Here is a 23,312-nt window from a genome sequence, read left to right on the forward strand (position 1 = left end):
CATGCTGGTACCTCTCTGTCTGTTCCAATAAAGTCCTTAGTGTCGAGTAATCCTCAGTGCCCTCTGGACCAACCTCTCCTCCCAGCCAAAACCCAACAGCTTGCAGAAACCAGTAAGTGGTGAACAAAACACCTAGGAGTATGTGTCCTTGACCCGAGTTTGGGACTTGAAGATCCTAGGCCCAAAGGGGTCATTTCCCTTGTTTCCTGGAGTGTTCAGTAAGATAGCACGAAATGTGTAAGGTTTCCAGGTCCTGAAATTACCTTCCCCCATCAGAAATGGCATCTCCCCTGTTGAGTAGCACAGGCTTGATCTAGAAGATGCACCCTCTGTCTAGTAGCGTCTGGAATGTTTTGTGGGAGATGCTCACATTTATCCACAGAGCACTGTGGGAGTCTGTGGTGGAGTCCATTTCAGGTACACAGAAGCCAGGTTATGCTGGGTTGTTGGTCTTCCTCAGAACGTGCGTTTGCCAGGCTTCATGTCATGGTCCTTGACAGAGATTATGACAGTTCACGTAGGCCTAGTGATGAAGCTCAACGAGGGGACGTGGGCAGAATGATTTCAGGTGTAGGGAAGAGAATTTGTGAACTTTCTCCAGGACTGTGCTGGTTAGATTTTATCAACTTGACACAAATTAGAGTTACCTGGGAAGCTGGAACTTCAATTGAGTAATTGCCCCCATCAGACTGACCTTTGGACTTGTCTGTCAGGCATTTTCTTGGTTAATGATTGATGGAGAAGGGCCCAGCTCACTGCCATCCCTGGGCAGGTGGTCCTGAGTTGTATAAGAAAGCAGGCTGAGACGGGCGGTGGTGGCGCACACCTTTAATCCCAGCACTCGGGAGGCAGAGCCAGGTGTTCTCTGTGAGTTCGAGGCCAGCCTGGTCTACAGAGCGAGATCCAGGACAGGCACCAAAACTACACAGAGAAATCCTGTCTTGAAAAGCAAAAGAAAAAAAAAAAAAAGAAAGAAAGAGAGAAAGAAAGCAGGCTGAACAAGCCATAGAAATCAAGCCAGGAAGCAGCACTGGGCCATGGGCCTTGCTTTCGTTTCCTGGCCTGCTTGAGTTCCTTGGCTTCCTTTGATGGTAAATTGTAACCTGTAAGCCAAATGAACCCCTTCTTCCTTGGGTTGTTTTTTAGCCATGGAGTTTATCACACCAGACTGTAAACTGGAACATGGACTTACTTTGTCCAGTTAGTCAGTTATTTAGAAAGCCTCTGCTCTCCTGGGCATGAACTTTATCATATGACAGGATTTCTGCTGCTGGCAAGTGCATTTCTCTTGTGGCATCCTCAGAGAGCTGGGCATAGTAAAAGGTAGAGGCTCCTGGGAACATAGCTTATTGGTACTTTTGTTTCCTTGTGAGTCTGTTCCTGCTACTTGATTTTAATCATTCACATCTTTGATGGTCTGCAGAACATTTCCCTGGACACCTCAGGAGGCCTCTACCATGTCTCCTCCGTGGAAGATCCCATGGTCCACTTTGGAGAGCTCTGTCTTTTGGTGTCTGCGAAGCTTGACAGAAAAGGAAAGCATGTGATCTCCCAGGAGAACCTGAGCAGCACCTGAACTGCCTTCCACTTTGGTGAGCCCTTGAGTCCCGTGTATTTAGAGACACTCAGCCACAGAGGGCACTGGATGCAGGGCCTCTCAGCAGTGATAGCCTTTGCCAAGTAGAAGCCACTTTACACAAGGAAGGCTGTAGAGCCCAAATTGAAAGACTCTGTTCTCCACATATCCCCCACTCTGATTTTTTGCTTTTCTTTCTTTCTTTCTTTTTTTTTTTTTTTTTTTTTCAGAAAAGCATTTTCTTGAAACTTGCCCTGTCGAGGGTGAAGCCTGGCATGTTTAACCTTGTCCGAGTCTCTGACTTGCTTTCCCATGGCTTTTACCGAGGCTCCATTGAACACTCGTCACATACAGGAACCGACTGTGACTTGCTCTGTCTTTGCGATATCAACATGATTTCCTGGTGATTGTAAGACATCTCTCCAGTGCCATTACCCCCTGGGAAGGTCCCTTGAGAATCACATTCACAGCAGTCGTCAGACATCCTTCTCCAGCCATGTGAAGTTTCTGTTCTCCCACACACCACCGCTTGCTTGCTTCCTGTCTTCTTATACTATTCTTCCGGTATAGCGAGAAATCCACTGGGGTCTGCTTACAGGGTAAAGGAATTTACTGGGAAAGAAAACTCTCTAAACAGGATAGGAGAATAGCCTTAGGGTCCTGGAAAGGTGAGGTACTGTCCTCTGCTGCTCCGGCCACCTGAGTCAGTGTGCACCACCCAAGCCCACGTGGGAGAGTAGAGACCAGGGTACATGTGTCTCAGGTTTTACAGGTAGCCCTGAGGCCGTACCCCAGGGGCAAATACTTCAAAGGCATATGTAACACGAATTGCTAAACGGTCTTAATAGAAAACCTGGACCCAAATATTGGGGTGAAGGCTGAAAGATCAGAGAAACAGAACAAACCACTCACCTTGCTAACTCCTTAGCAGATCCTGTTTCCACGAATCTGCAGACTGAAAGCCTCTGAGTCCTCAGCCCTGAGGGTCTCAGCTGAATGGCTGCTTAGTTCTTGTCGCTGCTTGCCTTATATACTGTTCTCCACCCAGCCTTGTCACTTCCTGGGATTAAAGGCGTGTGTGTGTGTGTGTGTGTGTGTGTGTGTGTGTGTGTGTGTGTGTGTTTCCTAAAAAAAGACATGGCATCTCAAGTGCTGGGATTAAAGGTGTGTGCCACCACACCTGGCTCTGTTTCCAATGTGGCCTTGAACTCACAGAGATCCAGACAGATCTCTGCCTCCCGAGTAATAGGATTAAGGGTGTGTGCCACTACTGTCTGGCCTCTATGTCTAGTCTAGTGGCTGGTTCTGTCCTCTGATCCTCTGGCAAGCTTTATTAGGGCACACAATATATTGGGATACACAGTATATAACCACAGTCATAGATAGACCATAGATAGTCATAGATAGAACAGGTATCCACTATATTCTAGTTATATCACATCAGGGGGTTTTCTGTGCTTCAAGCTTCCTTCTTGTCTTAGAAGACTTAGGGTTGGCAGCCGTGAGTTCTTTCTTAGAATATGTTGAAGGTGTGATTTTAGATGCATGAGACTGTATAAGGGGCACTGGTCATGGGGATACATTCACTTGAATCCCCAGGGAAAGCTGATGTGTATGTCCTATTTTTTTCCAAATGTCCCAGCAGGTTGTATAGCTGGGGGAAATAGAATCTTTCTAAAGTCATTCCCATTCTCGCTACCAGTGAGAGCTATGACATGACACTTGGAATCCCAAATGTCATGATACATGTTGGTGAAACATTGTGACAGGAGCATGCTTCCCTTGGGAGCCATTTCTGAGGTCTTCTGCTGGAGAATTCGAGGGCTGCCAGAAACATGGTGAAGGAGCTCGGAAAGCGGCAACTTCTTCAGTTGTCACACTGGACACTACCATTTTGCCAGGAAATACTTTTGTGTGTGTGTGTGTGTGTGTGTAAACATGCTCACATGTGGATGTGCTCCATGTGCATATATGTGTGACTCCTTATGTCAGAAGTTGATATTAGGTGTCTTCCATTGTTCTTTTCTATCTTTTGTGGCTCACTAATTGGTTAGGTCAGCTGGCCAATGAGCTGTAGTGATTCACTTATCTTTACACCCCCATCTCTAGGGTCACCCACTGTCATGTAGGTGTTAGGATTCAAACCCAGGTCAGTTTTGCTTCCATGGCAGGCACTTATTTCTCACTAAACCATGTCCCCAGCATCAGAAACTAATGCTCATCCCTTATGAGAGTCTATGGATCCTGTTTTCTGATGTGTAGCAGTTCCTTTCATAAGCACATTGAGACTCAAGAAGTTCTAAAGGGAGACTGGGTTAAACTCAGGAAGGAGCTCACAAGTAAATCTTAGGAAGTTCCTGAAACTGACCAGCTGCACAAAGTTCCCCTTCCATAAGCTTAGATGACCGCTGAGGCAACTCACACAAGCTGCCTCTGAAAGACTTTCTGGCCTGGAGATGCCTGTAAGTCATACAGAGAGCTTCAGGGCTTCATACTGGGGTGGGCTTGCAGTGACATTCCCACTCCTGTAACTTGTCCCCCACACTCATGTATGTAACCCTAATAAACTAATTCATTCACCACGTTTGGTGCATGTTTGTTGACGACTGTTCACATTCCCTTTCTCGCAGTGCGGGTGTGCCAGGTGTTGGAGGGAGGACTAAGTTATAAGATGGCTGAGAAGCTGTTCTCTTCTGTGGGGCAGGTCTTGAGGGCTGCAGGTTCTACCCATAGTGTTCTTTGATAGGCTGCTGCCATTTGTGCCGATGAGCACTATGTAAGAGGCAGCCCTGGCTGTGCCTCTCCTCTCCTGCTCTCTTGAGTGGCTCTCCGTTCTTGGATGGCCTGCCTTGAGTCAGCTCTGGTCTGATTCTCACTGGTAGAGCATAGGTGAAAGGTTACAGGCCATCATGCATGGAAGACCAAATCAGAGTACTTCCTTTTGGCTAGCACCCAGTCAGAATCTTGGTGCCAAAGTGGGGGTACAGTATTCTTAAAGACAAAAGAGCACAATTACATCAATCTTTGATAAGGGTCAGAGTAACCTTGCAACATCTATTTTGGCAGGACATAATTTCAGACACAACATGATAATTTTATTTGTACCTTTTCCTGTTATTTTTATGTTTGGTTTGTCGAAATGATTATTTTGGTTAATGCATCTGGACCATGGTCACAGTTGTGGTCAATCCCAGATGTAACCAAGGTGTATGTGCAGGGTTGGGGGCAGGGTCTAAAAGTTTCTAAGCAGACACAAAATGGAGTCAGGACAAGATGACAGCAAGTTAGTCACTTCAGCTTCCCCAACCTCCCATGCTTGTGGGGTCTGCAAATCTGGCCACTTTACCCCTTGTCTGAGCCAGGGCTTCTGCCCTGAGTTTGGGAACTCAAGGCCTGTCCTTGGTCAGTTCTGATTTCTCTGGGCCCAGGACTTCCACTAGCCTGACTTTTTCTGAATAGTGGCCTCTGCGCCCTTGTCCTGTCCTGGGCAAAGAGGGTCCCGGAGGAGTGCGGACTGGAAGAGCCACTGCCCCTTCTGGATGGACCTGGGATTCCGCCCAGTGGTGGGCCCAGGGAAATCAGCTTCGATGGGGATTCAGCTTTGAATCAGCATCCTCTGCTGCCCTCTAGTGATGGGTGCTGGGAAGCACAACATTGTTAAAAATGAGACAGCTATTGAAGATAACAGCTGGTGTATATGGACCCGATCTCCACTGCATATAAAATGGAAAAATGCTGATCTCAGAACCCTAGAAGAGAGTTGTGGCTACCAATGGGCCTGGAAAACGAGGGAGAAGGAGTTGTGGGGTTGGTCTATAGGTACTAAGTTAGAATTAGGAGGAATTAAGTTAATGATGCAGATTTCAAATAGCTAGAATTTAGCTTGAATGTTCTTAACTCAAAGAAATTCATGTTCTGCATGATGAATATGTCAGTTCTGATCATCACAAAATGTACATGAATTTAAACATCCTGTGTCAATCGGGAATGAAGTAAAAAGAAAGGTTCAAAATAAATGCAGGGTGCCCCTGTTCTTGCACGGCTACTGTAGCTGCTGTGGCAAGTCTTACCACAAACTTAGCAGTGGAGGGTGAGTGAGGAGGAGAATTTTCCAGGGCAGACACACACTGTAAAATGTTACAAGGTGGCAGAGCCATCACTAAGTGAGTAACTGTCAGGTCCAAGTTCACAAACAGTGAACCAATACATAGACGATAGTTAAAACACTGGACCAAAGGCAGTTTCACAATTCTGTTTTCCCTGTCAGCATTGAGTATGACTGAACACTGGCTGGCAGATGGACATTGTCTGTAATTACTTTATTACATTTGGACTGGCACCTACCTATCTGTCTAGTTATCTTCTGTTACATCTATGCAATGACTTAAAATACATTGTAAAAACCTTGCAAACACCAGTACACTTCCCCCTAAGTATCTTAGCACACCCGCTATTTCCTCTGGTTGAATATATATGTTATTGCAGAGTTCCCCACCCCCAGAGGTAACAAGTACATGTAAGGAAATGCATAGATCTTAACCTTAAGATCACTGAGTGTTGAGTGGCACACATCCCCAGTCACTGTACCCTTTTAGGCTTCTGATAACACCTCTCATCATGACCCACCTTTAGTTTGGGGTGTTTCACTCACTGTGTTACTTTTTTTCCATTTTTTTGACAATCTGTGTATCTTCTTTAGAAGTGAAATGTGATTTTAATTTAAAAATCTGTTGCTGTAGATATTAATTGTAGGGTTCCCTTAGCTACACCCTTGCCTGCCCAGTGGGATCTGATCATACTCACCGCACTTTTGCTATCCCCCTTCTTGCTAGTCCACCTTTTAGGCTCACGCCATTCTGTATTATTAGGGAAAGCATATGACACTTGTGTTTGTGGGACTGGCCACATAGGGCCACCCTCCAATTGCTGCAAATGACACTTTTGTTCTTGTGACTGAGTTAAATGCCACCATCTATACGAACCACATTTTACCCAGTCTTACGTCACAGGACACCCATGCTTCTGACTTGGCTATGAGGAAGAATGCAGGATAAACATGGCCATGCGGGCATCTCCAGGCACAAACCCAGATGTGGGATGGTTGGAGCACAAGGAAACTGACTCCCATAGCACTGGACTAATTGATTTTTACCAAAAACGCATACGGGGGTTGGGGATTTAGCTCAGTGGTAGAGCGCTTGCCTAGCAAGCGCAAGGCCCTGGGTTCAATCCTCAGCTCCAAAAACAACAAAAAATCGCATACAGACATCTTACCCTGCTGCATCCTGTCAGAACTGGTTTGCTTTCTTTACCACAGTTGCTCTGACCAGGGTGAGCCAGAGTCATCTGAATGTGGTGTGTGTTTGTATTTTCCTAGTGGATAAAGTCTGTGAGTGTGAGCTTTGTTTGTTTGTTTGTTTGTTTGTTTGTTTGTTGTGCATTGGCTGCAGTGGTTTGAATGAGACACCCCTCCACCCCACCCACCAGGCTCATGATTGATGACATGGTCTCCAGTGGTGGACTGTTGGGGAGGATTAGGAGGTGCAGTCTCCTTGGGGGAATTGAATCCTTGGGGTCGGGGGACTTTGAGGTTTCCAAAGATTCCTGCCATTGCCAGTGGTTTACTCCTGCTTGTGGATTAATATGCAAGATCCCAGCTGTCCCTGCCACCATGGTGGCCTTTGCTCTGCCACCATGGACACTAACCCTCTGGAACCATACAGTAATAATTTCTTTTATAAGTTGCCTTGGTCAATGTTTTATCACAACTGACGATAGAGACTTCATTATTTGAAAAGTGTTGCCGGGCAGTGGTGACACACGCCTTTAATCCCAGCACTTGGGAGGCAGAGCCAGGCAGATCTCTGTGAGTGCGAGGCCAGCCTGGGCTACCAAGTGAGTTCCAGGAGAAGGCTTAAAGCTACACAGAGAGACACTGTCTCGAAAAACCAGAAAAAAAAAAAAGCAGAAAAGTATCTGCTCAGTTCCTTTGCCTTTTTATTCATTGGAATGTTTGCTTGTTGAGTTTTTTTTTAATTCTTTATACATTATAGACTGCTCCTGTCAGGAGACCATATAGCAGGGTCTTCTGCCACTCTGTGATTCTCTTCAGGCCTCCGACTGCTCTGCATTGTGGGAACTTTTTGGTTTGAAGTCATCCCACTTCTCCATGCCTGGTTTCCTGAGCTACTGCAACTCTTCAGGAACTACTTGTCTGCCTGTATTTGAAGGTTTAGCGATGTTTAGCTCCAGTATTTCAATTTCATGCCATACACTAATGTCTTTGGTCCATTTTTAGTTGATTCTTTTTAATGGTGTGAGAGTTAGGGATATAGTTTCATTTCTCTGCAGGTGGATATCCAATTTTCTCCGCATTCTTTGTTGAAGAAGCCATCTTTTCTCCGAGGTACATTTTTGTCATCTTTGTTGAAACTCAGGCAGCTAGTACTGTGTGGATTTATTTCTGTGTCTTCCATTGCATCCTGCAGCTCTGTGGGTCTGTTGTGGTACCAGTACCATGTTTTGTTTTTTTACTTGGGTTCTGTCGCATGGTTTGGAATTGGGTTTTATGGTACTGCCAGCACACTGTTCATTCTGCACAAGATTCTCTCGGCTATTTGAAGCCTTTTTGTTTCCATGGGAATTTTAGACTCATTTTTCTATTTCTGTGGAAACTGCCACTGGAGTTTTGATGAGGGGGACTTGAATTTGTTTGTGTGTTACTTTTCATAAACTTTGTGTCTCGGAGTATGTCAGAGTCTTGAGCCCACATTAAGAATTATCTTGTCTCTTACCAAGTTCTTTTAAAATTGTATTGTATCTCTCTCTCTCTCTCTCTCTCTCTCTCTCTCTCTCTCTCTCTCTCTGCTGTGTGTGTGGGGGGGGTGGGGGGGGTATGCCATAGTGCACTTGTGGAGGTCAGAGGACAATTTGTGAGTATTGGTTCTTTCCTTCCACCACATGGGTCCTGGGAATGGAATTCAGGCTTGGGAGCAAGCTCCTTTTCCCACTGAGCTATCTTGCCAGCCAATTGCTGAATACATTATGCTTCCGGAGTACTAGTCATTTGTCAAATAAAATTTGAAGAGGTTTTTTTTTTTTTTTTTTTTTTCCTCTCTCTCTCTCTCAATCTGTAGTGTGCTTAGTTGACTTCCTAATATTCTCTTGGGATAAGTAGCTGTCTACAGTTGTCTTCAAGTCTAATTTCAATCTTGGGTATCATGTTCATTTCCTTAGAAAACTACCCTGTGCATTTGTTTGTGATGCTGAGATGGTTTTGCTTTGGAGTCTCAGATTCACCTGATACCCAGGGTCTTCTGCCTTAGCTCCCCAGGGCTGGTGTTTCAGGCCGCTCTCCATACTGGTTTTTCTCTGTGGCATTTACTGGAAGTCCCAGAGTTGACAGTCTCATCAGCTCTATCAACCACCTGTGAAAGTTCTGGTCTGCAATGCCAGGGGTCCAGTTTACTTTTTCCTCTTCCTTTTTTTTTTTTTAATTAATCCATGTTGATACCCACTTGTTCTAATGTTACCCATTGTCCACTTGGTTGTTAGGACAGTGGAATGCCAGTAACACCCTCCTGGCCTGTTATGCCAGCATGCTTCATTTTACTTTCAGCAAACTATCTTGGAAGTTAAAGTTTTATAGTGAGCAATGAATTGATTCACTGAAGGCCCCTTTCCTCTTATTTGGTAAGATTACATGTTCTAGATCTTTTGTGTTAATGTATGAATTTTGTAACTAGTTTGTCAGTTTCTACCAAGAATCCTATTGATGCTACAGTTGGGATTACATTGGATTGTATTTCTAAGGAATTATATGTCACTTGTCTTTCATTTCCAATCATGGTGCAATTTACATGTATTTACATTTTAACTTCTATGCAAACAGCTTTGATATATATTATGTTAAAACTATTCAAAAAGTGTTTTACTGTTTGCTGCTGTAGTAAAACGAAGTTTTAAAACTTTATTCTCTGCTGCAAACATAAAAACTGACTTTACATAATGATCAATATGCCATGCCCTTGCTAAATTATTAAAAGGAAGATGTGTGAGGATTTCCTCTATCAATAATCAAATAAATTGCAAAAAGATTTTACTCTTTCTGAAGACTGAGCCCAGGGGTTTCATTTGTGCTAGGCAGGAAGGTGTGTTTCTGCTGACTTGTAGACCTTCGATTTCCTAATCCTTGTCTTCCACAGCTTCCAGTGTGTGTGTGTGTGTGTGTGTGTGTGTGTGTGTGTGTGTGTGTGTGTGTTAGGAAGGAAGGTGTGTTTCTGCTGACATCTACACCCTTGATTTCCTAACCTTGTCTTTAGCAGCTTCCAGTGTGTATATATGTGCATCTGTGTGTGCATGTGTGAATGGTGCTGTGCCAGCTTTCGATGTGGTTGCTGGGAATAGACTCAGGTCCACGTGCTTGCACATGGTTGCAGCAAGCATGTGAATCGCTGAACCCCCGCTCTCCTTTTTAATTTTATTGCTTTTGCCTTTTGCTTAGGATAGACAGTAAAAGGTTGAAATTTTTAAAAAGAAAGAACATTTATTGAACTTTATCAAAATATTTCTTGTATTTATGGAAAGTTTCATACATATGTAAAAGTTGTCCTATCATATGTAACTGAAATCGTGACACCAGCGAAGGTTATGAGGTAGTGGGCGCTATCCCCCAATCTCCCTCCCCAGTTGCCCTTCACTGTGATGACAGGAGCTTGTCAGGGCTGGGCTCAGGCACACGCCTTTAAACACCATCTTCGACCAGCACCGTGCACACGGATGCAAGGAGTCTGGCAGGAGTAAGTTTAGTTTTTGTCTCTTTATTTTTATGGGTAAAAGTCAATGCCCACATCCTATTTAATGAGAGTTGATGGAACAAAAGACTCAATGTTCTAACTTTGAGGAGAAAACACACCATGTTGGCATTTCCATGGATATATGATTTTTTTCCTAATTAAATTGCCAAGTTTTAGAAGACAAGAAATGCTTGAAAGATGGTATTTTCAAATGAGAGGAGAGTGTGTAAAACAGTGATGTGTTTGAAAGAAACACTTTAATCCCATGTCATATTACTTTTTATTAAGTGACATATTTATGGAAAACAATTGAAAATGCCTGTCAAGGGGAGTACTATATCCCCTAATGTACAGTCTTTTCAGGCAAGTCAGACACACACATGGAAAAGAGTTAACACACATTTGCTCAGAAGAGGGACATTCCATCTTCTGACTTCTCAGAGGAAATACAGAGACAGTAGTGGGAAACACAGGCAGACAAGATGAACACCAGTTCCTGACAACCTGTGTCCCCACGTGGTTAGAAACACGAGACAATCACTAAGGGACGCACAGGACTCCCTCAGAGCACACCACACGGCACTGCTAAAACTATTTTATATTGTGAATGGCATATATCAAAACATACACTAAAAGATAACTGCGCAACTTAAGTAAGACCTGGGGACAGTCGAACAACAACAAAATGTTAAAGTCCATTTGATTCTTTTTCCCAAGAAAGGCTGGTGAGGTAGTTTATACTGCACATATACATTGTAAGGAATCAGTATTCCAGTTCGTCCAAAGACCACTGGCTGGAAGAACCATCTCCCAGCTGGGCTGCATAGAAAAGGACCTCTTAGGGAGGATAGTGGAGAAATGAGGCAATTTCTTCCGGAAGGTGTGTTCCTACAAGTCATTTCCTTTAATTCTTTCCCAAATCATATTATTTTCTACTTGTGTATCAAAAGCACTTGATGGGTGAGAAGCCAGTCAGAATTTCATTTGCTAGCCATGTATCTGGCCTCTCTTTTGTTGGCAAGCACCCCACTTGTTCTAACAGGTTAGCTACTGGACTTTTGAAAACCAACTCTTAATAAGGCCAAAGTTCTTTCAATACTCAAATGAGAGGCATTTTAAATTTAATTGACGGTTTGTTCTTTCAGAATAAAATCAGCAAATGAAACTCCTTAAGCACACAAACATTAGTTTGCATGTCTACTGAAACTTCTCCAGGCAACTGAGTAAGAACAAAATGTTATAGCCGATGTTTGACCTTGATGTTGGCCTTGCCCTCTATACAACAGTTATTTGAAAGTTGCCATGTTCCTGAATAAACTGAAATGATTAATTTCAAGTTACTGATCCAGCCAACACTTGGCATTGGAAACCACACAAAAGTGGGTACAGAATGCAGAGCCTTGCTGGGCGCTACTTGCCATTGACTAGCTGCTTATTGAAGACTGATGACCAAAGCTAATGCAGATTCTAATGTCTCTTCAGCCAAATGAAATGAAAACCTCTGGAAATGAACAGATCTGTGCAATTCCTATACAAATACAACAGAACTGGATGCTTCTAATGCAAAGAAACATGGGACTATGTCTACGTATTTACAGAACCACAGAGATGCTCTAGAAGAATGGCTTCTATGTGTGGCAGGGTTCTTCCGATGATATCCTGGAATCCAGCAGCTGTACAGTGATGTGCTCACTCGCTGCTTGCACCACAAAATGATAATATACTCATTGCACACACTCATAGGCCCACTGGGTGGCCTTGAAACTGGTCAAACACTGGGGCACACACACAAACCTCTGCAGTGCATATTTGGCTTTTAGTGGCTTTTCAGAGAAAGGAAATGGAAATTCATAAATAGATCAAACAAACTGGCTTCTGTGTTTCTAGAAGAGTATAACAAAGTCCTGAAGGTCAGAAGTAAAATGATCTGCACGTTGACTGCACAGATCGCTCTGCTTCTACAACAGGATGGTCTGACTGCTGGAGTTCAGAATGTTTTGTTTCAATGTCCGGCATAACACAGCCTGTGAGATCTCTTCTGCACATGCATTTGCAGTAAGCTCACATTAGATCTGGACGTGGGGTACACAGGCAAGGAAACAGTTCTCTAGCATTTGCAAGTGAATTTTGTGGGCACTGGCACTTGGGTCTGAAATGCTGGAACTGCTGGGAGTCCATCCAATTCTCGGTCAGTGGAAGATGAAGCAGAGCTGGGATAAATGAGTCTCCATCTTCAGTCTCCAGAAGGCAGAGCGGCCCTGTCCCTCGGTCCACTGTAGATTTGTTCCCATTAGAAACACGAGGACTGAACGTTCCCCACTGCAGATCTAGATGTCAGTTGCGCAAGATGCGGACAGTGAGGCACTCTCCAGCTTCCACAGCCCAGTGCTAATCCACAGTGCTTACCCACGTCTCCAGTTAATGATCAAAAAGCAGATGCACTTTTGCAACTTATCAATTCTGCATTTTTCAGCCCTTGTGGGTAAATGCATGTCTGTAGATTGTGAGTTGGGGCTGCAGAACTGACTGCAGTTATGAAATGTTAAAAAAAAAAAAAAGTGTTTGATCTGCAAAGGAAATCCATGCTGACACACGAAAGGTGATTTATTCACTGAGCACCACAACTGTGAAAAGAGTGAAGGGATGCTGTGACTGTGGACTACAAAGGAGGCTCTGGAAGCAAAGACTGGGATTTGCAATGAGGATCTGTGCTCACGAGAGAAGGAACCATAAAACACCATCTCAACACTCAACGGAGGGGGAAAGTTCTTTTGCACCAGGGTGCGACCAAGTTGTCTTGGAGCACGAGGCACAGAAAGACATGGTGCACAGCTCTCTTTACACTGAAGGCCTTCCAAACTAGGAGCAGTGAGACCATAAATACTGTATGCTTCACATCAGAAGGGCGGCCTATTCCCAGCAACAGGGCCAGGTCTATTTCTGCCTCACAGCTCCATAGTGAGTAGTGTTGGCCTTGCTTCTGGGCCACACCTTCTTACCAAGGAACTGTGATAAAGTTCAGCTCAGTGTGAACCAGCTCCTCCTCTGTAGTTCATATTGACAGAGCTGGAGATTCTGCCCCTCCAGGAGAACCAGGATTACAGGAGCAAACACCTCAGGGCAGTGTGGTTTTCCTCACAAATGCAGGATCTTCTTGGCATATAATACAAGGCAAGAGGCATCTTGGGCATATTTCAAAGATGTGGCTAGGGCTTAATCACCCATTCTGCATGAGGATTAACATGATACACATCTAATATATATGCATCAGGATCCAAACAGTGTTGTCCTAAAAGAAAGAGAAAAAGCTCAAGCCAATAAGCATGAGGACATGAGTTCTATCCCCAGAATCTACATTAAAAAGTAGGAAGGAAGTAAGGGTCAGGTGTGGTGGTGTGGTAGTGTGCCTTTGTAAGGCAAGATAAAGAGTTTTAGAGCAAATAAGCAAGAGATATGAAAAAAATTAAAAACACAGGAAAGGAACAAATGGGAAATGTGTGACAAGCCAAACCTTGAATTATATGCATAGAGAGGAATAAGTATATCAGAGATACTGTGGAAAGAAATAGGAAGCCATAATTATTAAAACACAAACTACCACTGGAATGCAAACAGCAACACCAAACATCAAAACACCACTGATGACTGAAACCAAGAGCCAGCATGGAACGTCAGCCCTAAGGACGCCCTAGAGAAACACACGCCTTAGCTGCAACCAATGGCTCTCCGCTCAAAGACAGAAATCACCGCTGGTACTGGAAACCTAGCAAACTTCCTAGAACTACTTAATCACGAATCATGGAGAAGCTACAACCACCACCTTACTAAACCAGCATAATCCCTAGCTACAATCTGTAAACATTTGTTCTTATATCCACAGGTAAGTGTAGTGCTCACCCCTTATCAAGGACATTTCTCTCTGCAACAGATAGAAACCATTACAGAAAACATCAGCCAATCAAAATGCAGAGTTGTAGAGCTCAGCCCCAGTGGATACGACTTCCATACCCAAGGCTCAGGGAATATTGTGGAAGCCAGGGCAGAAAGTGTGTAAGAGCCAGGGGGTCATGGAGTCTCATGTGAGACTGTAACTCCCAGTAATGTCAGGAGCTATATCCATAAATATTGCCAACATGCTGCCTAAACATGAGCTGAACAAAGATAACAAAATAGGTATTTAAAGTTCATGGGGTAAAGACCACAAGGCCTCAACACAACCACAGGCAACTAAGGAATGCTTATTGAGAGAAGTAGTCCTCCACAAGGAAGATCATACCAATTTGATCACCAACACCTAATGGGCAGTCCTGAAGACATACATACAAGTAACATTATGTAGACCGAGCAGGTTATATTTAGGCATATATCTGTACATACATATATTCATGTAACAATAGTAGAAAAAGGAGGCCATAAATTTGAAAGAGAGAAAGGAGAAGTGTTATTAAAGGGTTTGGAGGGAGGAAAGGAAGGGGGGAAATGATGTAAGTATAATCTCAAAAAAAATTTTAAAGGGGGAAAAAAGAATGGACATTTTGTTAATTTCTATGGAGGTGACAGGCACTGTTCTGGTCTCAAAAACTTCTCCTCTGGGTACTTAGACAGTAAGCAAATATGTGCACCATAAAGTAAGTCTTAGTGATAGGGATATTAGGGGGAAACAAAGCAGGGAGCATATATGGTGTAGAAAGACATCACCAAGAGGGTGGCATATCAGCAAAGGTGTGTGTACTGACCCAGACTTCCAAGGACTACACCCACGAGAGCCAAGAAGCAACAGAGACACGGGAAAACAGGAGGGAGCTCAGAAGCGCACGCTGTCCCCAGCAGTGAACGGAGACAAGCGTGTTTAGATGGGAAAGCGCGAGCCAGGCAGTAACTCAGACAAAAGCAGTGACTGCATTTCAGTGTGCACTCTCTGGTGTCCTGGATGAGAGGAAGGCTGTGGTGAGATGCTGAGGAGGACGTTTGACTGGAGTGGTTTCAAGAGAAGAGACTGGAAGAAGAAATGTAAGAGACCACTGACAGAAGGTGTGTTGTGAAGTGGAAAAGGGATGGGAGTGGACTTGAAGGTGTCAGAAGTCTTCTAAATAGGACAGAAATGGCTTTCTTTCTTTCTTTTTTTTTTTGGTATTTGAGACACAAGCTCACTGCTGTGGGATAGTCTTTCTGCATGCTGTGAATATGTGTTACTATTATTGGTTAATAAAGAAGCTGTTTTGGCCTATGGTAAGGCAGGATAAGAGCCAGGCAGGAAATCCAAGAGAGACACAGGGAGAAGAGGGCGGAGTCAGGGCAGACGCCAACCCCGCAGCCCAAGGAGCAACATGTCAGCAGCCCGGTACGCCAAACAGTTTGTAATTAATATAAGTCTCTGTGTGTTTATTTTATAAGTGGCTATGGGACCTCGGGACTGGGGCAGGACAGAGAAAAGTGTCTGGCTACAGTTCACCATATTTCCCAAGTGCTCTGAAACTCACGATCCTCCAGAATTGTAACTTCTGTAGTGCTGTGATTGCCAGCATAGCTGAGCACCACATGAGGCAGGTGGTGGTGCTGACATGGCTGACTGCTTAATACTGTCCTGTCACTGCCCATAAGTCTCCATTTAAGAGAAGCCACGTTTCATTTCTGTGTTGTGAGAACTGAAGGCATTCCCTCTGCAGTCTGTGTCATAGTCCCAAGGTTCCCTGGTGCTTTGAAAATCATTTTAATGGCCAGGCGGTGGTGGTGCATGCCTTTAATCCCAGCACTCAGGAGGCAGAGCCAGGTGGATCTCTGTTTGTTCGAGGCCAGCCTGGGTTACAGAGTGAGTTCCAAGGAAGGTGCAAAGCTACACAGAGAAACCCTGACTCAAGAAACCAAAAAAAAAAAAAAAAAAAAAAATGGAAAGAAAGAAAAATTTTAGGTGGGATTGATGCTGATGGGAAGGAAAAGGTTAAGGTGCAGGGGTAAACTGAGGCACAGGTAGAGAAAGGCCCTGATTGGGCAGGAAAGGACATCCCTGAAGAAATTAGAGAAACACTGTCCACAAATGAAAGAGAACACAGGAACATGTCAGCCACAGAAGACACAAGGAATCGCCCTTGACCTATGCGCATGCACTGGGAAACAGAATGACCTTGGGCTGTAAGCCTGGAAGTTCTAAGCTCTGGTCTGTTTTGTAAGTCCAGCAAGAGGTGGCTTCTAACTTTAAAGAGTCACCTGAAAAGGTCCCCAAAGTCTTTACCTTACTTCAATTTTGAGAATATTGGAGAAAAATTGTGAAACTGTTTTTATATGAAACTATAAAGCCCCTAGACACTTGGTGATTTTTATTTTTATCTAGAAAATGTGTGGGAAAAAAAACAACCCACCCCTATAACAATAGCAATGTGTCATGGAATATGGGACTTGAAATGGTTGATGATGCTTACCTATGTTTCCACCAACTTCATATAACCTTTGGCTCTGCATCTTCATACATTCAGATGAACTGTGACTGAAAAACAGAGAGGGTAAGAGCTGAGGGTTCCTTCGGGACCCACGGTGAAAACTGACAAGTCATTCCATCTTGATGAAAAACCCCACACACTTTTATGACCAAAGTCATGAACAGCAATAAGAACTGAGGTCCACACAGGCTGAGACATTCCCAACCAATGGGATGCTCAGTGGCCCATGGCAACAGAGAACCAATTCTAGCTGGGAACATTGGCACCACTGGAAAGAAGCGGTGATGTCAATGAGGCTACCTATAAAATGCTGCCCTGTCACTGAACACAATTCTCTCCATTCCAAAGACGCCAAGCTCATTTCTGTGTTTGCTGACTTTGAATACATTCCCTCTTCAGCCCGTGTTACAGCTCTAAGCTTCCTTAGTGCTTTAAAAAACACCTTTAGAACCACCTAAATTACCTAAAAGTGATTTCTTTCCAAGTCTGTCATACAATAAAATGAAGTCAGAGAAGGCAATCGCCCAATTCAGTTTTTCTATCCCAAGTTTAGAAGGCTGGGATAAGGGAATTCAAAAGGTCCGTGTCAATCACAGCGATTCGAGAACAGTCTGCAACTATCCAGGGGATGGAGGGCATTTCCCTCTCCTCCACTCTTAGTCTTTTTATTTTCAGTGAAGTAATCTTTGAGGTAACTGTAGGTTTGAATATCAATTTTAGAAATAGTACATGCAGACTCTACGTATCCTTCATAGCTTCTAGGAATAGCAGCATCTTGTGAAGGTGTAATGTGAATTCATGGAGAGAATGTTGACGTTGACTCAGGCAAAACATCCATTTCATCATGCCCAGGATGGCCACTGCTGCCCTGTTCTGTCCACAAAGGTTCATACATGTGAAGCATGTAAACCCCTAAGAGGGGTGGCACCTAGTACAAATGTTCAGACCCCTGGAGGCATGCCCTCAGAGGAGAATGTGTGACCCCAGACATTTCCTCTTTTCCCTTCGAAGCCAGCAGGTGAGCAGTTTTGCCCCACTCTGCGATGGACTGCTTTATGACCGGCCTAAAGGCAACAGGATCAGTTGATCATGAACGGAACCTCCACAGCGGACCCAAAAGAAACCTTCTCTCTATATAAGCCATCTTAGATATCTGTCCCAGCAGCAGAGCGCTCATCTGTAAAATGCCTGCGCCTGCTCTTCCCACTCAGACTGCACTGCTTGGCCCTTACGGTCAGAGTACCAAGTACTTTCGTCCTCTATTTCAGGCTGTCTGCTCACCCTATTCACAGCCCCCCTCACTCTTTAAGGTTTCAGTTTTGATGAGTTCTAACCTCAATTTTATCTCATATGCTTCTGGGGTTAAGACCAGGGCACTCATCACTTGTCCGGTCATAAGGATTTTCTCCTTTTATTTTATTAAAGTATTCACATTTCTCATTATACATTTAAATCCACAGTCCACTTTGAATTAATTTTTAAATGATGAGATTTAGATTAAAATTATTATTTTTTTTCTGGCCTATGGAGGTCCAGTCAGTAGAGCCTCATTTATTGTAAAGCTATTCTTTCTCCACTGAATGTTTTGGTATTTTTGCCAGAAATGTGCTCCAAGAGTAGACAAAGTCACGGAGGCGGTTAGGTAGAAGAGTGTCTAGCAGTCGATAGGGTAGGGCAACTTTTACTACAACCTACAGCTACTGAACCTTTATCTATCAGTGTGTGCCACGGCATGTGAACAAAGGGGTTGGCTCTTTCCTCCCACCATGCGTGTGCTGTGATTGACTTCTGCTCTCAGGCCCGCTGAGCCTTTCCATCTACTCCAGTTTACAACTTTTCCGCTGAGGTATTCAGTTCTAAGGGAGAGGTTGGGCAGCTACAGATCTACTGAAGTTGGTCAGGGGACTTGAGTCTGGCTACAGTCACCAGGCCTAGTTCATTTTTATTAGGACTATTGTCTCTAGAAAATACCATTTACTTATTTGTGGAAGGGCCGCATGTGCCACGGTGCCTGACTAGGGGTCAGAGGACAACCTGTGGGCTCTTCCTACTATGTGTGTCCTGGGTATCAAACTCAGGTCATCCGCCAAGTTTGGCAGCAAACACCTTTAACCTACTAAGCATCTCACTGGACCAGAGCATTTTCTTTCCACAAAGGTCTAATTGAGGATTTTTTAATTTATTACATAACTTAGAAATTTACCAGATGCCAACATCCTTACAATAAGATTTCAAGTTTTTATATGGCCATCTACCTATGATAACTGTGGTATTTTAAGGTGCCTGGGCCAGCAACAGAGTTCCATGACTCTTTAGACTCCTGTTAGCTGCTCTGCTCTCCTTTTCCTTCCTAATGCCATTTTTTAAGATAATTTTTTAAGCTTATATTTATGTACAGAAAACTTAGCAGTGTGTATTTAACCCAGCTCAGTGCTGAGTTCTCTGGCCTTTGCCTTTTCTAGCCTGGCAATGCAAGCCACAGATTTAGGACCCAGGACATTGCCTCCCCAGTGGCGGCAGATCTCATCATATCTGTTGTTGTAATCGGTCCTAATAGTTTCCACCAGCTTAGCCAGAGCACCCTTGTCCTGAGTTAACCTGTGTGAAGGCAACAGTGGTGCATGCTTCCTGTGGACCAGCCGCCCCAGCCTGGCCTTTCCCTTCATGATGCAGCAGGGGAACCCCATCTTTCGACACAGGACAGGCAGGAAGACCACCAGCTCAATGGGGTCTACGTCGTGGGCAATCACCACCAGCTGAGCCTTCTTGTTCTCTACCAAGGTGGAGACTGTATTGACCCCTGCTTGAAGGACAGGCGGTCTCTTAGTTGGGACGTCCCCTTTGCCAGCAGCTTTCTTCTCCTGCTTTGGCTCTGGCATGTACTTGTGGGCAAGCTTAAGCAGCTGGGTAGCTGTTTGCCTGCCGGTCCAGGGCTTGGGGAACTGATTAGTGGTGGGAGGTACTTTGAGCCACTTATGGAAGATTGTTCTTTGCCACAGCAGCCTAATACCTTGTCATTTGAAAACTGTAGGGTAAGGTGTTTCTATCAAGGATGCGTTCCTATAAGGATGGCTAATACTCTTTTATGGTCACTTTTGGAGATACATGAGGAGAGCTGTGGGCGTCCTTTGGATGCTGGGTGCTGGGCATGACTGCCTGCAGGCTTGAAAAGGAGCAGTAATGCTGTCCAGGGAGCCTACATGATGCTTCTGGAAATTGGTCAAGACATTGACAAAACTAACTGCCATGTTTTTCATCCTAATAAAAGATAAAATTCATTGACCGAATAACTTATCAAAAGAAGAATTATGGGGCTGAAGAGAGGACCCAGCTGTTAAGAAGGCTTGCCTGCCTTCCAGTAAACTGAGTTCAATTCCCAGCTCACAACTGCCTGGAACTCCAGTCCCCAGGGACTCAACAGAACCTCTGTGGGCACCTTCACACATGGCAGATACATATATGCTTGAATGAAAGATTAAAAATAAATCTTAAAGAATTTTATGTGTACCAACTCCTTTAGAAGCTGGCCTGTTGGTGATAATCCTATTGTCCACTCTCAGCTATCAACCCTTCTAATCTACTTGTCAAATCCCAAAGTAACAGCTGCAATTGTTCAAGACCCACAGATGCAGGAGTGGAGTGGTGGGCCGTGAAAGCTCATCTTCCATATGTTGACACACGCTACCTCCAGGCTGACACATCCTACCTCCAGGCTAGTGCACTCTACCTTCTGGCTGGCACACTCACCTGTTCTCATACTGAAATTTCGCGAGGATGTCTTTGGCTTTGGTCTGACTGTTGAGCTGAATGGCCATTGACACTTTGGACAGAAGTGGAGCATGGACCCTTATGACACCTTCCGGCACGTCAGACTGTCAATGAGAAAAGATCAAAACATTGTCAAACTAGGGCTCAATGACTGCACTTAAGAGAAGAAAATCAGGTACACTGAGAATGAGGCATACACATACACATGAGCAATACTCAACAGAGTGGAGCATGCCTTCCTGCTTCATCAGAAGACTAATGACTACATCTGACCTGAGCGTCTACTCTCTTTACACTGAGGCCTCATGCAAATGCTTTGGAATCATAGAGAAAAAAATGTGCATTCTGACAAATATCTAATGATATTTATCAGTATCTTTATTGAACAATATCTTTAAAACCCTATATAATTAATACACACATATATATACATACATACATATACACACATTTATAATGAAATATATGTATCTCCATTGAACAAATAGTATATACATATATCTAAATCTAATGATATTTATCAGTATCTTTATATATATATATATATATATATAATATTTATTAGTATCTTTATTGAACAATATCCTAAAATCCTTACTTTAAGATGTAGACATATACACGCACATATGTATACATATATGTATGAACCTACAGAACACAAATTACGCCCTAGAACACTATGTTAACTGGTCTCTTGAAATACTATATTGAAGTACTAACCCCCAGAACCTCAGAATGTCACTTTATTTGGAAATAAGCTCAAAAGTAGAGTAATTAGTAAAGATGCAGTCAAACCAAAATATCTTACTCTGGTGAGAGCTGTGTCCTAAAGAGAAGAGAAGAGACACAGGGCACACAGTGAGACACCACAGGAGACTAGAATGATACATCTGACACAGACTGTTGGCATCACCAAAGGCTAGAAGAGGACTGCCCAGAAGAAACCCACTCTACTGACATTTTGACAGGGATTTTAAGTTCCCAAATCAGAAGACTATAAATCTCTATTGTCTCAGCCATCCCAACTATGTTACATTGTTATGGTAGCCCTAGGAAACTAAAGCAGAGACCATGGCCTACTGCAGTCAAGACTACATTCCTAAAACACCCTTTTTAGTACCTCAAGACCTCTTTCCTCTGAGTTCCTCAGATGTCTCTGTAAGACCAGTTCATACTCCAACACTACTGGGTCTCTTAACAGAACAGACTCACATGTGTTACAACTCTGGAGACCTTCGTGCCTTTGTACAGCTACCTAACCATGCACCCAAAAAGTCCCTATATCATTGTTTCATGTGCAGACTGAAAAGGGCAAGCTTGACGGGCAGACTGGGGCCCAAGAATGTAGTGGACATGGTCACAGAGTCCTACATAGAGCATTAATAGTTACAGGTGTTGGGCATAGTGGAACATGCCTCTAATCAGTGTGTTCAGGTCATGGGGACAAGAAAGAAATGTTTAGGGCCAGCCTTGGCTACACAGTGCGACCATCTCAGAGATGAACAGTGACAGAAGTGACGGAAAGCTCCCTGATTGCCTAGTGTGCACGGTGCTCTGTGTTCAGTGCCCAGCATCACACACACACACACACACACACACACACACACACACAAAACACTCACATACACACAAATACTCACACATACACATAACACATGCACTCACACATGCACACAATACAAACATTCACATGCACACACCACACACACTCACATTCTCTCACACACACACCACAGCATTCACATACACATAACACACACATACACATTCTCTCTCACACACAAATTTTCTCTCTCTCTCTCTCTCTCTCTCTCTCTCTCTCTCTCTCTCTCTCTCTCTCACACACACACACACACACACCCCATTAGCCAGAAAGAACAAAAATCCTTACCATTCTTCTTGAAGGTGATTTTTGTGGTACCTTTGAGGTCTTGGGGCTTGAAACCTAAAGAGAACACATTCCATCTTTCAGACAAACCCCGAGAACATAAGTACATGTTGTTTTGGCCTGGTATAAGCCATGTGCAAAACATTTTAGCCCTTTGACCCTACAATGCCTCATCTATAAATTCAACTTCAAACATATTTCAATTGTGAAAACAATGACATATATACTAGTTTATTCACGAAAGCTCAAATCCTAAGAGAAATGAATGGGATACCATCTGGGACTCACCCCTCTAGGTGGCCTGAACGAACTATTGTACATCCATAGAAGATTATACAAAAGAAGCCAAAGAGGTGGGCACACTGTTCTGGGACATATGCTGCTGTTCTTAAGCCACAATCGAGATTAGAGACAGTGTTTTCTATGTGCTGCAGTCACATAAAACAGGAGGAACTCATGCGGGAATCATTGGGATCCACAGAGCACTGGTTCCACAACCCCCACACGCCAAAGGCTACTGATCCTCAAGTGCCCTATAGAAAACAGCACAGGCACACATCATCCCCAAACACTTCAAGTCATTCCTAGCTGGCTTGTGGGACCTAACCCACTATAAATGCTATGTAAATAAGTTGCCATGTATTGTTTACAGAAAAGCAACACCGGAAAGGTCTGTCCATGTTCAGAACCAATGCAACAGTGATTTATAGAGTATTTTCCATCTTCACATGTAGAGTCTGTGGATACAGAGGATTGAGTGGCTTTATATTTGCTGCGTGAGCACAGAGCATCTGGGGTGGGCACATCTGTGAGTTTCAGTGGACACACACCCTGCTCCTGGTGGCGTTTTT

At 43.9% G+C, this 23,312-nt stretch overlaps 1 protein-coding gene across 1 annotated transcript in view; it reads right to left on the reverse strand.

The window, feature by feature from the left end:
• Positions 1-10,698: 10,698 nt before the first annotated feature.
• The window catches only part of Arhgap28 (Rho GTPase activating protein 28), a 169,682-nt gene continuing 157,068 nt past the window's right edge, over positions 10,699-23,312 (reverse strand). Inside the window, exons 15-18 of the mRNA XM_036173361.1 lie at positions 22,465-22,518; positions 20,553-20,677; positions 16,788-16,852; positions 10,699-13,660 (exon numbers count right to left, since the gene is read on the reverse strand). Of these exons, the coding sequence (XP_036029254.1) occupies positions 13,578-13,660; positions 16,788-16,852; positions 20,553-20,677; positions 22,465-22,518 (327 nt within the window). The 3' untranslated portion in view covers positions 10,699-13,577. The remainder of the gene's footprint in view (positions 13,661-16,787; positions 16,853-20,552; positions 20,678-22,464; positions 22,519-23,312) is intronic.

Source organism: Onychomys torridus, chromosome 23 (assembly GCF_903995425.1).
Source record: "Onychomys torridus chromosome 23, mOncTor1.1, whole genome shotgun sequence".
In the NCBI taxonomy this organism is placed as follows: Eukaryota; Metazoa; Chordata; class Mammalia; order Rodentia; family Cricetidae; genus Onychomys; species Onychomys torridus.